Source organism: Salmo salar, chromosome ssa18, assembly GCF_905237065.1.
Source record: "Salmo salar chromosome ssa18, Ssal_v3.1, whole genome shotgun sequence".
Lineage (NCBI taxonomy): Eukaryota > Metazoa > Chordata > Actinopteri > Salmoniformes > Salmonidae > Salmo > Salmo salar.
In genome coordinates this window covers 73,852,299-73,867,142 of record NC_059459.1, presented here as the reverse complement: position 1 = coordinate 73,867,142, position 14,844 = coordinate 73,852,299, and the positions used below count along the sequence as shown (strand labels likewise).

Sequence of the window (14,844 nt, the reverse complement as noted above, 5' to 3'; positions counted from 1 at the left end):
GTAATACGTAGCCTATAGTCATGTTTATATTGGTATGACATTTGCATCTTCTGTAAATTGTGTTTCTCATGTTTTAATTGAATTCTATGCAGATTTAATTTGTTTTATTTTGTAATAAAGGCTGAAAAATGTTTCTTCAACTTCTTTATGTCCTAGTTATTATTTTCTCATGAAAATATTTGAAAGCTAAATTGTAATTAAACAATATGTTATATACACCTGACACACACACACACACACACACACACACACACACACACACACACACACTCATACACACACTCATAGACACAAGCCTACTCCTGCCAGTCGCGTACTCATGCACACACTAACACACACTCACAGACAAGCAGATGAAAAACACAGGGAATCCCCCAGCCATAGCACTAGATTACTTCTTATTAGTAGCTATTGTGATTGACCCCAGCATTCCGATTAATACACAGATACTGCATACCTGTCATTTATCCATGTTCTATACATGAAACAACTCCAGCAGTTTCCATTGTCCCGCCAAATTGGGTGTTGGCTACCTAGAGTGATAGATGCACAGATATATCTATCTTTTGGAGTAGCTGCTGCATTTACAACAGATAATGGGGATCCTAAAAACTCAACTATTTATGACACTGTGTGCAATCCAAGATCCACAGAGCAGGGACTTTGTCTGTTCTAGTATGTCTAAGCCTATATACTGTAAACAACCCATGGAGAAACACCCAACCAGCATCTGACACAAGATCAATACATCTGCCTTTATGACGGTTGGTCTAGTAGACAAACTCAAGGTCCATAGAGCGAGGGACTTTGTTCTAGTAGAATAAGAGTTAGACATGTTTATGAAATGTCACTTACAGACTTATAAAAACACATTGTTGTGGACTTGTTTTTTGACACATGTCCTGACATACAAGATGGTGCTGATGGAGAAGGTGCCCGCTTTGCTAGCTCCTCCTAAGCATTTCACTGTACAATTTACACCTGCTTTCTGTATCCTGTGGAAGTGATTAATAAATTTTGATTTGGTTAAATTCTAATTGTTTTAAACTCAATAGTATAGGCCAAATTGTTAATCGATTACATGCTCACAGTTGGAGTTAATTCAATAGAACATATATGTTTTATCACCATTCATTACGTAATCACAGCATTGCATTGAAAAAATGATCCGATAGTATTCCATACGGTTTATAAGCGAAAGTTAATTTGGGGAAAACATTTTGACCCCGACGTGATTTGAACACGCAACCTTCTGATCTGGAGTCAGACGCGCTACCGTTGCGCCACGAGGTCCGTATCGAAAGTCGGTGCCTTGAGGTATACAATTCTTGATTGCTGTTAGTGGTAGGTAAGTACGTTGTGACCGTTATTTGTTACATTGTAGAAAATGGTTCTCCTGGTTTGGTCGAATATTTTCGAAATGTTGGCATCAATAATATATATACAAAAAATGTTCATACGGATAATGTTCTAATCGAATGTAGACTAAAATAATTTATAGATTTAAAAACGTTGTTTTTCTTAAACCGAATTATAGCTATGTCATGATTAACAGCAGCCTTGTCATGTGAATTTAAATGCACTCTCCTTCTCTTTCCAGTCACGTAAAAGTCAGTGGCTTTTACTGGCAGTGTCTGGGCAGACCTTTTATACAGAGTGTGTGCGTGTGTGTGTGAATAAATTAAGAGCTTCCCCCATAAATGCAGAAAATAAACACTCAGTCATGTCACAGACAGAGAGATACACATTCACTAACACAGATATGGATAGAGTGAGAGAAGAGAAAGAGTTGCAATATATAGAAAAAAATAGAAGGGGTAAAACAGAGAGAGAAAACAAAAAGAGGAAGAAACATAGAGAGAGAGAGAGAGAGAGAGAGAGAGAGAGAGAGAGAGAGAGAGAGAGAGAGAACAAGAAGAGAAAGTGAGGGTTCTCATCATCTCTCACTCTTTCATTACCTGACAAAGGCACTGTATTTGGAACTCAAGACCATCACAATCAAAATATTCCACTGATAAGCATCAAACGGGTGAGTGTTTCTCAGAATATCCCACAGTGTATTACTCTAGTCTACGTGTGTACCATACCAACATCATATTCACTTCACACTGGTACTGTAACTGTATCCTTCCAAACATTGAGGACGCTTCATAACAAACACCAATAACAGACAGGGTAACAGGATAACTTGGTCACCTGTGTGTGTAATTGTGTTGTGACTACTGTTATTGAGGGAAAGAGAAAATGTAGGGAGTAAAAAGGCTTCATAAAACGTTTTTGTTTTACTCTCTCTCGTAGAAAATACGTGAATGCAAATGCAAGAAATATACACGTAATGTTATGTTAATTTCTCAACTGTTCTGCAATGCTAGCAGCCATGTGTCTGCTTCTGCTTTAAGTGGGGAAAAGTAGGTTTACAGTTTCCATAGAGACGTCAATGAAGTCATTTATTTAGCTTTCACTGAAGTCAGAATGAAAGTGGACAAAATGTCTTCTTGTTCCTCTTTGGTGAAGGCAAAATAAGCATCTGAAACTGAAACAGTATTGATCTGTAAATATTGATAGAGGTTCTTGTACATAAACAGGGTCCATCAGACACAAATCTCTGTAGCGTTAAAAATAAGTTCCTCCCTCACCGACTGGCTGTTCAACTTCCTTAATTCATCAGCAGTTTTACCCTCTTTGCATGCATAAGACGACAACAGTGATAATAGGGGTGCATCCCAGCCTCCCAAATGGAACTCTATTTCCTGTAAACAACCCATGGAGAAACCCCCAAAACGGAATAGGGGTGCATCCCAGCCTCCCAAATGGAACCCTATTCAAATCAAATCATATCAAATTGTATTTGTCACATGCGCTGAATACAACAGGTGTAGACCTTACAGTGAAATGGTTACCATAAAATGCTTGTTCCCCTTATTGTGAACTACGTTTGAGCAAAGCCCAAACAAAATAGGGTGCCATTTGCAGTCTTTGTGTAGTGTCGACCAGGGGATACCACTAAGACAGGCTAAAAATACACAGACGGACGGTTAGGGAAATGGTGGCTATGTCACAATAACAAGAGAGGAATGTTACAATACAGATCACGACAGGAAAAGGTGTTTTGCAAGTGTGTGACAAAGAGATGAAGAAGAGAGCAATGGAGAGAGCGTAACGTCTGCTTCCAGCTCACACTCTCAAACATGTAGATCCCCTGAACGCAGCTCACTTTCCTGGCCACTTTCCAGCTCACACTCTCAAACATGTAGATCCCCTGAACGCAGCTCACTTTCCTGGCCACTTTCCAGCTCACACTCTCAAACACATAGATCCCCTGAACGCAGCTCACTCTCCAGATCCCAATCACCTGAATTCTGATCACCTCTTCACATACCTGTATGTCATTATCACACACTATTTAGTTCAGTTCTTTGCACCCCATCATTGTGAGGTATTGTTTATTTTGTGACACACTCAGAGCTCTGTTTCTCCCGTAATTTAATCCTCCTGTGTAGTTTTGGCCTGCCTCACTAACAACGCCTTTTGCCTATTCCCTGCCTGTACTTTATCAGATTTCCTGTTATCAACCTATTGCCTGATCTCCCGGACGACGTTACTAGCCTTTCCCCTGCCGGTACTGTTGCCTTTTTGGACCCCCTGTGTATGACCTTCTGCCTGTCTCTGGACCTAGCTACCTGCCTCCTCCTGTGGTCCTTTACAATAAACACCTGCTTGTTGACATTGAGTGAGAGGTTGTTTTCCTGACACCACACTCTGAGGGCCCTCACCTCTTCCCTGTAGGCCGTCTCGTCGTTGTTGGTAATCAAGCCTACTACTGTTGTGTTGTCTGCAAACTTGATGATTGAGTTGGAGGCGTGCATGGCCACGCAGTCGTGGGTGAACTGGGAGTACGGGGGGGCTAAGTACACAGCCTTGTGGGGCCCCAGTGCTGAGGATCAGCGAAGTGGAGATTGTTGTTTCCTACCTTTACCACCTGGGGGCAGCCCTTCCAGAAGTCCAGGACCCAATTTCACAGGGTGGGGTTGAGGCCCAGCGCCTCAAGCTTAATGATAAGCCTGGAGGGTACTATGGTTTTGAATGCTGAGCTGTAGAGAGGATGCCCTAACGTATAGGGGACAACTATAGAGTCCAGAGAGGATGCCCTAATGTATAGGGGACAACTATAGGGTCCAGAGAGGATGCCCTAACGTATAGGGTACAACTATAGGGTCCAGAGAGGATGCCCTAATGTATAGGGTACAACTATAGGGTCCAGAGAGGATGCCCTAACGTATAGGGTACAACTATAGAGTCCAGAGAGGATGCCCTAACGTATAGGGGACAACCATAGAGTCCAGAGAGGATGCCCTAATGTATAGGGTACAACTATAGAGTCCAGAGAGGATGCCCTAATGTATAGGGTACAACTATAGAGTCCAAAGAGGATGCCCTAATGTATAGGGTACAACTATAGAGTCCAGAGAGGATGACCTAACATATAGGGTACAACTATAGGGTCCAGAGAGGATGCCCTAAAGCATAGGGGACAACTACAGGGTCCAGAGTTGTTCCTGCTCAGGAAACATGGTCAGGAAATACTCCTGGTCCTATTGCATCATATCAGCCACAATCCTGTATCAATTCTATAGCCTGCTAATCCCTCTCTTTCCCGCCTGCCCTCTCTCTCTCCCTCTCTTTCCATCTGTCCCTCCCCCTCTCTCTCCCTCTCTCTCTTTCCATCCGTCCGTCCGTCCGTCCCTCTCTCTCTCTCTCTCTCTCTCTCTCTCTCTCTCTCTCTCTCTCTCTCTCTCTCTCTCTCTCTCTCTCTCTCTCTTTCCATCGGTCTCTCTCTCCCTCTCTTTCCATCCCTCCCTGCCTCTCTCTGTCTCTCTCTCTCCCTCTCTTTCCATCCCTCCCTGCCTCTCTCTGTCTCTCTCTGTCTCTCTCTGTCTCTCTCTCTCCCTCTCTTTCCATCCCTCCCTCCCTCTCTCTCTCTCTCTCTCTCTCCCTCTCTTTCCATCCCTCTCCTCAGAAACAACAAAAATAGTAGCCATGAGCATCAACACCTCTCATAACTGCACAGAGCCCCAGAGTAACCTGCTCTTTGTTGGGGTCTACTCCATGGTCTTCGTGGTTGGCCTCATCCTCAACCTCACAGGTATAGGGAGAGAATGTTCTTACATTATTATCTTCTTGCCTATATCAATGAAAATGTGTTTGGAGCCAAGATCAAACACGTATATATATATTTTTTAACAGGCCATAACTCACTTGGCAATAAGTTGCAATTTAAGCGTAATACGTCCATTTTCTTATTCCTCACAGCACTAGTGGTGTTCTTCCGCTACACCAAGTCTCGGTCTCACACCACCGTATACATGACCAACCTGGCCATCGCAGACCTCCTCCTGGTCCTCACTCTGCCCCTGAGGATCTACTACCATCTGGGGATTTCTGGGTTACCTCAGTTACCTCAGATCCTGTGTGAAGGTAAACGCTTGTCTAGGTTACATCAGGTCCTTTGTGAAGGTAAAGGCTTGTCTGAGTTACCTCAGTTTCTTCAGGTCCTTTGTGAAGGTAAACGCTTGTCTGGGTTACCTCAGTTACCTCAGGCCATGTGTGAAGGTAAACGCTTGTCTGGGTTACCTCAGTTACCTCAGGCCATGTGTGAAGGTAAACGCTTGTCTGGGTTACATCAGGTCTTGTGTGAAGGTAAAGGCTGGTCTGAGTTACCTCAGTTACCTCAGGTCCTGTGTTAAAGTAAAGGCCTGTTTAGGTTACCACAGGTCCTTTGTGACGGTATAGGCTTGTCCAGATTTCATCAGCTCCTGTTTGAAGGTATAGGCTTTGTCCAGGTTACCTCAGGTTCCGTGTGAAGGTAAAGGCTTGTCCAGGTTACCTCAGGTTCCGTGTGAAGGTAAAGGCTTGTCCAGGTTACCTCAGGTTCCATGTGAAGGTAAAGGCTTTGTCCAGGTTACCTCAGGTCCCGTGTGAAGATAAACGCTTGTCCAGGTTACCTCAAGATCCGTGTGAAGGTAAAGGCTTTGTCCAGGTTACCTCAGGTTCCGTGTGAAGGTAAAGGCTTTGTCCAGGTTACCTCAGGTCCCGTGTGAAGATAAACGCTTGTCCAGGTTACCTCAGGTCCCGTGTGAAGATAAACGCTTGTCCAGGTTACCTCAGGTTCCGTGTGAAGGTAAAGGCTTTGTCCAGGTTACCTCAGGTTCCGTGTGAAGATAAACGCTTGTCCAGGTTACCTCAGGTCCCGTGTGAAGATAAACGCTTGTCCAGGTTACTTCAGGTCCCGTGTGAAGATAAACACTTGTCCAGGTTACCTCAGGTCCCGTGTGAAGATAAACGCTTGTCCAGGTTACGTGTGAAGGTAAAGGCTTGTCCAGGTTACCTCAGGTTCCATGTGAAGATAAAGGCTTTGTCCAGGTTACCTCAGGTTCTGTGTGAAGATAAATGTTGAATCTTTGCTGTTATGTTAGCTTAGTCACAATATCTGTTTGTGATATCATGCCAACTCATTAATGTCATTGTCAAGCCAAACATGTTTATCATGACATTGAGTGAATCTACAATCTAGGATTTTTGTACTTGAATGTTATATGTTGCACTCTCTGTTTTGTCCGTCCGTGTCCTGTTTTTTTATAAAGATAATTTTAATTGCTTTTCTTATGATGTGTAAAACAAATTCCCATATGGCAGTAAAGGTTTTATTTTCCTCCACTCATGCATTCATTAATTTATAAATTCATGCATTTATTCCAGGGGTGGGCCTGGTTCTGCTGGTCAACATGTATGGCAGCATCTTTCTCCTCACCTGCATGTGTTTCGACCGTTGTGTAGCCGTGTGTTACCCCATGTCTTGCCGGATTCGGGAGGGCCGAAAGAAAGCCCCACTGGTCTGCCTCGGTGTCTGGGTCCTTACCATCGGAGCCAGCCTCCCATTCTACATCTCCAAACGCAGGTACAACTAAGACCCAGATATTCTCCTCATCAGGTCAACTAGGAGTCAGGCCTTCTCCTGGTCAGGTGAACTAGGACCCAGATATTCTCCTGGTCAGGTCAACTAGGACCTAGATATTCTCCTGGTCAGGTCAACTAGGACCTAGATATTCTCCTGGTCAGGTCAACTAGGACCTAGGTATTCTCCTGGTCAGGTCAACTAGGACCTAGATATTCTCCTGGTCAGGTCAACTAGGACCTAGGTATTCTCCTGGTCAGGTCAACTAGGACCTAGGTATTCTCCTGGTCAGGTCAACTAGGACCTAGGTATTCTCCTGGTCAGGTCAACTAGGACCTAGGTATTCTCCTGGTCAGGTCAACTAGGACCTAGGTATTCTCCTGGTCAGGTCAACTAGGACCTAGGTATTCTCCTGGTCAGGTCAACTAGGACCTAGATATTCTCCTGGTCAGGTCAACTAGGACCTAGGTATTCTCCTGGTCAGGTCAACTAGGACCTAGATATTCTCCTGGTCAGGTCAACTAGGACCTAGGTATTCTCCTGGTCAGGTCAACTAGGACCTAGGTATTCTCCTGGTCAGGTCAACTAGGACCTAGGTATTCTCCTGGTCAGGTCAACTAGGACCTAGGTATTCTCCTGGTCAGGTCAACTAGGACCTAGGTATTCTCCTGGTCAGGTCAACTAGGACCTAGGTATTCTCCTGGTCAGGTCACTAAAACAAATTGCCCTATAGACCCTTTTCCAGTACACGACACACTGACGTCACACACAGATCCGCGTGACTCTTGGCAGCAGTAAGAAAGCCATCGCCATCTGTGCCCATTCAACATCGCCTAGATTTCCTTTTTTATTGCTTCTAAACAAAATAACTTTATTGGGTTCTCATGCGCTTACAATTATGTTTTTATTCTTGTTTGAACAGTCGCTAAGATTATATTTGCTTGTGATCTTTGCAAAATAACTGTTTTGGATGTAGCAGTTGTTAGCTAGAATGCTAACGCTCATTGATATAGTCTGTAGCAAAACCTAGCTAAAGAATCATTTTACTGGTTGAAGTTGAAGTGTTTTTTAAGTATAATGCAGTTGATTTGCGATGATGACACAAACATTATATTAAGCAGGACATTCATATGAGCCTTAAAATCCAATTATAATCCAAAGCAGTGTGAAATGCACCCATTAGCAACATGTAAATAGAGGCTTTTTTTGCTGGCGTTCTATAAGAACTCCCCCTTGTTCTGCCACCAACTTGCGCTCATCTCCCTCGTGCGGCAATGTTTGCAAACACAGAAAGGGGTCTGTAACATCACATCAGACACAACCCTGTATCATTTATATATCCTGTTATATTCCCTCTCTCTCCCTTCCTCTCTCTCTCTTCCTCCCTCTCTCTCCCTTTCTCTCCCTCTCTGTCTTTCGGCTGAAACATAGAGAGGCATCCAAGGAGATGCAGAAGGACCAATGTTTCGGGAACCTCCCAGTCTACGCCACACAGGCCACGGCAGTTGCCTCGACACTAACCATCGGCTTCGGCATCCCCTTGGTGGTGATGTTGGTCTGTTCCTCGGCGTTGATCCGCACGATTACAAGGAGCGCTGTAGCCCAGACAGACCTCATCAACTCTGGGAAGATCCAGAGGATGATCACCACCAACCTGTTGATATTTCTGGCCTGCTTCCTGCCCTACCATGGGACTCTGGCGCTCCTCTATGTCCATAGGAAAGTGGTACCTTGCCCCCTACTGTCGGCATACCGCTATAGCCTAATGGTGGCCTGTCTGAACGCCATTTTGGACCCACTGGCCTACTATTTCACCACGGAGACGTTCAGGAGGAAGGTGGATATGGACGCCATTAGGAGGATGTTCCCACTCAACAGTCAGAACTCTGAGGGGAACAACTCTAGAGCCCCCTTCAACACTTAATGTTCTAAAGATACAGTCTGGGATTCGAAAAACAACAAATCCGTCACCCCGCCGGCCGCCAATTGTTTTGGTAAAAATGTATTAAAGCACGTTCCATGTACTGCCAAGATATAGAATGTTGATGGTATTGAATTTATGAAGTGTAGTTCTAAGCCAAGCTAACACCCAAGGTGTTAAGATATTGGATCATCCATGTGCAATCAGTTGGTTCTCATACTGAAGTTTCGGACTATGCAGTGGCATGTATTCATGGATGCCAAAGGAAGGCAGGCTTCCCCAAAACATTCACCAAGAAAAAAATAAAAAAATATATAAAATAAATGTATCTTTCATAATTTTACTTCAATTTGCAAGAGGCTAAATTTACAGTATCTCACAGGAGAAAGCATCCGAGCAAAGCAAAACAGCGCCCCTCTGTCTCTGTATGTGTAGCCCATCTATCTGATGCTTTCTGGTCAAAAAGAGTATAATATTGTTGTCGCCTGTAGCATTGAATACAAGGGAAGCCTCCCTTGATACATTTTTTAAAATTAATAATAATAGCCAATCAGCGTTGAGCTAAACTGAGTGAGCTCAGCTGTGAATGGTCATGGTGCACCAAAAAAAAGTGTAAAGGGAAGCCAGTTTGGATTTGGCTTCACACCAGTCATATCACATCCTGCCAAACATCATTGACAGAAAGAAACGTGAATTGTTGTATCTAGTTTCCTAAATTAGCCAAGGACGAATTCTCCATCCTGGCCAATTCTGCGATTCTGACACAACCATTAATTCATACATTGTGCCCCTGGACTGACAGAATGGAAGTTCAGTATGTAGAAGGTTAATGTTAACTAGCTAACGTTGTCAAGAAAGGAAATTAGGCTAGCAAGCAACATTTTAGCCAGGTAGCCTAGGACAACATAAACTTAAAGCATGGACTGTATGACAGAATCATAGACGTTTCAGCAACATGAAAGAGAGGAAGATGGCATTGGCCTTTCTTTACAAGTAGGGTAGTGTCGGGTCACGTCAATTCGAATCTGGTATTAGAACAAATTATTTAGCAAAGAGTATGTCATGATTTCTTTGTTCTTTAATTATTGCAAACACTTGAATGGAAAATATGTTGTTCGTATATACGGTCTCACTGTAACACCATGCAGGGCAGACAGAGAAGAAGAGCGTCACATCTTTTGTTCTCCCTTATATACTCTGACAGAGATAGTTCCTGCTCATTGCTGGCCTGCCAGAGGGAGGATGAGCGTGGTTTAAACTTCCTCATCCTATCTTCGGCGTGCAGGCTGGTCCCAGCCTCGTGACGCACTTCCTGTTGCCGGGTGTAGTTCTTGTCTTCAGCAGTTGACTTATCCGTAGTTTATATACTTAATATTGTAGCATAGCTTCGCCGGTATATTATATAGGTTATGCAAACAAATAGCCAGTTCAACCCTAACAGTAGTCAACACGTTTTTTTCTACATATGCACACAAACACACAAATCAGTACCATGGACAGCCACATGATATTTAGCTTATGTTGATTGGACTAAATCGTTTTTGCAATCTTTTAGATTTCACTGTATTAGACTAAGCATAGGTGATTTCATGATGTCGAAATGTTGAAGTTGAAATGGTGCTGGAATAGTGGAGGCTATAACGATACAGGGTGAGACCCAAATGCAGACACGGGAGGCAGAGGGTTCAAGTCTCTGATATTTATTATAAAACAAGGGGCAGGCAAGAGACAGGTTGTGGACAGGCAAAAGATCATAAGGAGGTACAGAGTGGCAGGCAGGCTCGAGGTCAGTGCAGGCGGGCTCAGTGTAAGGGCAGGCAAAGGCAGAACCGGGAGGACTAGAAAAACAGAGACTTGACAAGAAAAGCGCTGGTTGACGAGACAAGAAGAACTGGCAACAGACAAACAGAGAACACAGGAATAAATACCCTGGGAATAATGGGGAAAACGGGTGACACCTGGAAGTGGGTGGAGACAATCACAAAGACAGGTGAAACAGATCAGGGTGTGATAGAGGCAGCTCCCGTTTTCTTTGCGACTTGCGGTAACTCTCCAGTGTTTTAAATCAAACCTGTTTAGTAGTCCAAAAATGTGGGAAACATTAACTTGATTGACCATGCTGTAGGTCATGTAACTGTTTGTTACATGCAGTATGCATTGTGGACTCCACCGGACAGATGTTGCTCTCCAGTTTTGTGATGAAACAAAGGTGTGGTTGAATTTATTCTGCCACTGTGTCTTCTTATTGTCCCATCCTTAGGCATATATATCACGATCGCAAGGCATATGAACTAACAGGTTATAGAGCAAACAACGCAATTGTCACAACACATGGCTTGTAATATGGCTTTTTTTCCCTGGCTTGGTTTCCCCAGTGATTTTACCCAAACACCAGTACTAGGGCTATGGGTATTTTAGCGTTGGAGTTATACAGAAATGGTATCTACGTGGTTAAAACAAAGTGCTGTTCTAGAAAATTCTACTTTGATAAATCCACCCTTGTCTGCAGACAGAGCTGCATCGGTGAGAGCTTTCATACATGCTGCAAACTTGCAACTGGAAGAATGTGATACATTTCATGGTAGAGAGAGAGATTGCGTTTAAACAAACTACAATTGGTAAGTCTGAACCACGTGGTAATTTGCCACATAGATCTATTTACAGATTTCACACAGCTACAGAAACCATATATGTGGAATTGACAAGGCAACTCAAAGTGACAGGATGTACAAGATGACAACTTGTGTTGACTTAAGATAGTGTTAAAGTCAAGAAATCCTCATTCAGCGACAAGACATGTCATAAACAAACCCCATGAATGCAATGCACATTATTTTGCCATTCTCTTGAATTATACATTTTACACTGAGTAAGCTCGTTTGTAAGTGACTATTTCAAAATTGTATCAAATGTGTTTTCTAAAAGTTGGCTTTGTGTTGATACACTACATCTTTATCAAGCTTCAAATGTTTCTGTTGCTGGTTATTTTTCACATTATTTTCCTAAAATATCTAAAAGCTGACAATACACAGTCACAAAAACCTTGAAGCAGGTCTACACAATCTGTGGCTTCAATGTCAAAATAGGATTATTATATTGCAGCATAAAGAAGTGTTTTTAACACTCCACCCCCCCCCCCACCCCACCACCATGCCATCCTCCACACCAACCCACTACTTCCTCTCCTTGGTTCCACTGTTGCCTCCAAGCAGTACCACTTCCTGTGGGCTCCTGCCCTCAGTTTTAAATAGACAGATGCACATTTTGAGTCATCATTGTGTATATTATTATTATATAAATGAATTATAGTATATTCATTCATATTATCAAAATGAATACCACAAACAAATCAATAATAACTTAAAGGTAGACAGCGATATGGCGTAGAAAGTAAACATATTAGTTGGTTAATTTACGTGACGCGAAGCCATGCACACATACTGTGTGTGACTGTGTGAGAGCTGAAGTCTTGCATGTCGCTCATCTCAATATCTGCTTGTGGCAAAGCCATTTCACTGAGTTTAAAACCTCTCTGGGATATGTGGGACGCTAGCCAAATTCAAAACAACAGAAATCTCATAATTAAAATTTCTCAAACATACAAGTATTATACACCATTTTAAAGCTTAACTTCTTGTTAATCCAGCCACAGTGTCTGATTTCAAAAAGGCTTTATGGCAAAAGCATACCATATGATTATGTTAGGTCAGCGCCTAGTCACAAAAAAACTTACAGCCATTTTCCAGCCAAAGAGAGGAGTCACAAAAAGCAAAAATGGAGATAAAATTAATCACTAACCTTTGATGATCTTCATCAGATGGCACTCATAGGACTTCATGTTACACAATACATGTATGTTTTGTTCGTTAAAGTTCATATTTATATCAAAAAATCTCAGTTTACATTGGCACGTTATGTTCAGTAATGTTTTGCCTCTAAAACATCCAGTGATTTTGCAGGGAGCCACATCAATTTACAGAAATACTCATCCTAAATGTTGATATAAGATACAAGTGTTTTACATAGAATTAAAGATACACTTCTCCTTAATGCAACCGCTGTGTCAGATTTCAAAAAAGCTTCACGGCAAAAGCACACCATGCGATAATCTGAGTACAGCGCTCAGGCACCAAAACAAGCCATACAGATACCTGCCATGTTGTGGAGTCAACAAAAGTCAGAAATAGCATTGTAAATATTCTCTTACCTTTGATGATTTTCATCGGAATGCACTCCCAGGAATCCCAGTTCCACAATAAATGTTTGTTTTGTTTCAATAAAGTCCATATTTATGTCCAAATACCTCCTTTTTGTTCGCGTGTTCAGTTCACTATTCCAAATGCAGAAGGCGCATGCACTAAGTCCAGACGAAAAGTCAAAAGAGTTGCATTACAGTTTGTAGAAACATGTCAAACGATGTATAGAATCAATCTTTAGGATATTTTTATCATAAATCTTCAATAATATTCCAACCGGACAATTCCTTTGTCTTTAGAAATGAAAAGGAACTCAGCTCGCTCTCACGGCTGTGCGCGTGACTGAGCTCATGGCATTTTTCCAGACACCTGGTTGAAACGACTCTTATTCTCTCCCATTCACAGTAGAAGCATGAAACAACGTTCTAAAGACTGTTGACATCTAGTGGACGCCTTAGGAAGTGCAATATGACCCCACAGACACTGTATATTGGATAGGCAATCACTTGAAAAACTACAAACCTCAGATTTCCCACTTCCTGGTTGGATTTTTCTCAGGTTTTTACCTGCCATATGAGTTCTGTTATACTCACAGACATCATTCAAACAGGTTTAGAAACTTCAGAGTGTTTTCTATCCAAATATACTAATAATATTCGTATCCTAGCTTCTGTGCCTGAGTAGCAGGCAGTTTACTCTGGGCACCTTATTCATCCAAGCTTCTCAATACTGCCCCCAGATCCCAAAGAAGATTTATTAAGATACTTTGTGTGTGCACGCGTGTGTGAGTGTGAGTGCTTGCGTACAGTACCAGTCAAAAGTTTGGACACACCTACTCATTCCAGGGTTTTTCTTTATTTGTACTATTTTCTACATTGTAGAATAATAGTGAAGACATCAGAACTATATGGAATCATGTAGTAACCCAAAAAGTGATAAACAAATCAAAATATATTTTATATTTGAGATTTTTCAAAGTAGCCACTCTTTGCCTTGATGATAGCTTTGCTCACTCTTGGCATTCTCTCAATCAGCTTCATGAGGTAGTCATCTGGAATGCATTTCAATTAACACGTGTGCCTTGTTAAAAGTTCATTTGTGGAATTTCTTTCCTTCTTAATGCGTTTGAGTTGTGTTTTGACAAGGTAGGGGTGGTTTACAGAAGATAGCCATATTTGATAAAAGACCAAGTCCATATTATATATGTGTGTGTGTGTGTGTGTGTGTGTGTGTGTGTGTGTGTGTGTGTGTGTGTGTGTGTGTGTGTGTGTGTGCCCGCGCGCATGTATTTACAGATTGAGGTTGTTAGCGTTTAAGAAACAGGCTTAGGCCTGTGTGACAGTGTGTGGGTTTGAGATTGCAGAACAGTAGTTTCTTCTTCAAGTTATAACCACATAGTCAACCGTTGCCTTTGTGAAATGAAACACTGCAAGATAATTACAGATGTTGTGCAAATTACCATAACATACATATCAGTCCCATGTCAATAATAACCCTGCACTTACCAAATGTTCCTATCTGTCATGTCCTGACCAGTAAAGGGGTCATTTTGTTATTGTAGTTGGTCAGGACGTGGCAGGGGTGTGTTTGTTTTGTGTTGTTGTTTTTTTTTGGGTACTGTTCTATGTCATCTATTTCTATGTGGTTATCTAGTTGTTCTATTTCTATGTTCAGGGTTTTGGGTTTGGCCTTCAATTGGAGGCAGCTGTTCTTCGTTGCCTCTAATTGGAGGCCATATTTAAGTAAGGGTTTTCTGCATGTGTTTTGTGGGTGGT

At 42.3% G+C, this 14,844-nt stretch overlaps 1 protein-coding gene and 1 non-coding gene across 2 annotated transcripts; one reads left to right on the top strand and one right to left on the bottom strand.

The window, feature by feature from the left end:
• Positions 1-1,221: 1,221 nt before the first annotated feature.
• Positions 1,222-1,293, bottom strand: trnaw-cca (transfer RNA tryptophan (anticodon CCA)). Its single transcript has one exon. It is a non-coding gene; the product is annotated as a tRNA-Trp (tRNA).
• Positions 1,294-1,949: 656 nt separating this feature from the next.
• si:dkey-3k24.8 (P2Y purinoceptor 5) lies at positions 1,950-9,166 on the top strand. The gene is given in 5 exon segments (NM_001141127.2): positions 1,950-2,029; positions 5,018-5,143; positions 5,311-5,475; positions 6,757-6,955; positions 8,384-9,166. Coding segments are annotated over 4 exon segments (963 nt in total). The 5' UTR covers positions 1,950-2,029; positions 5,018-5,037; the 3' UTR covers positions 8,877-9,166.
• The last annotated feature ends 5,678 nt before the right edge of the window (positions 9,167-14,844 follow it).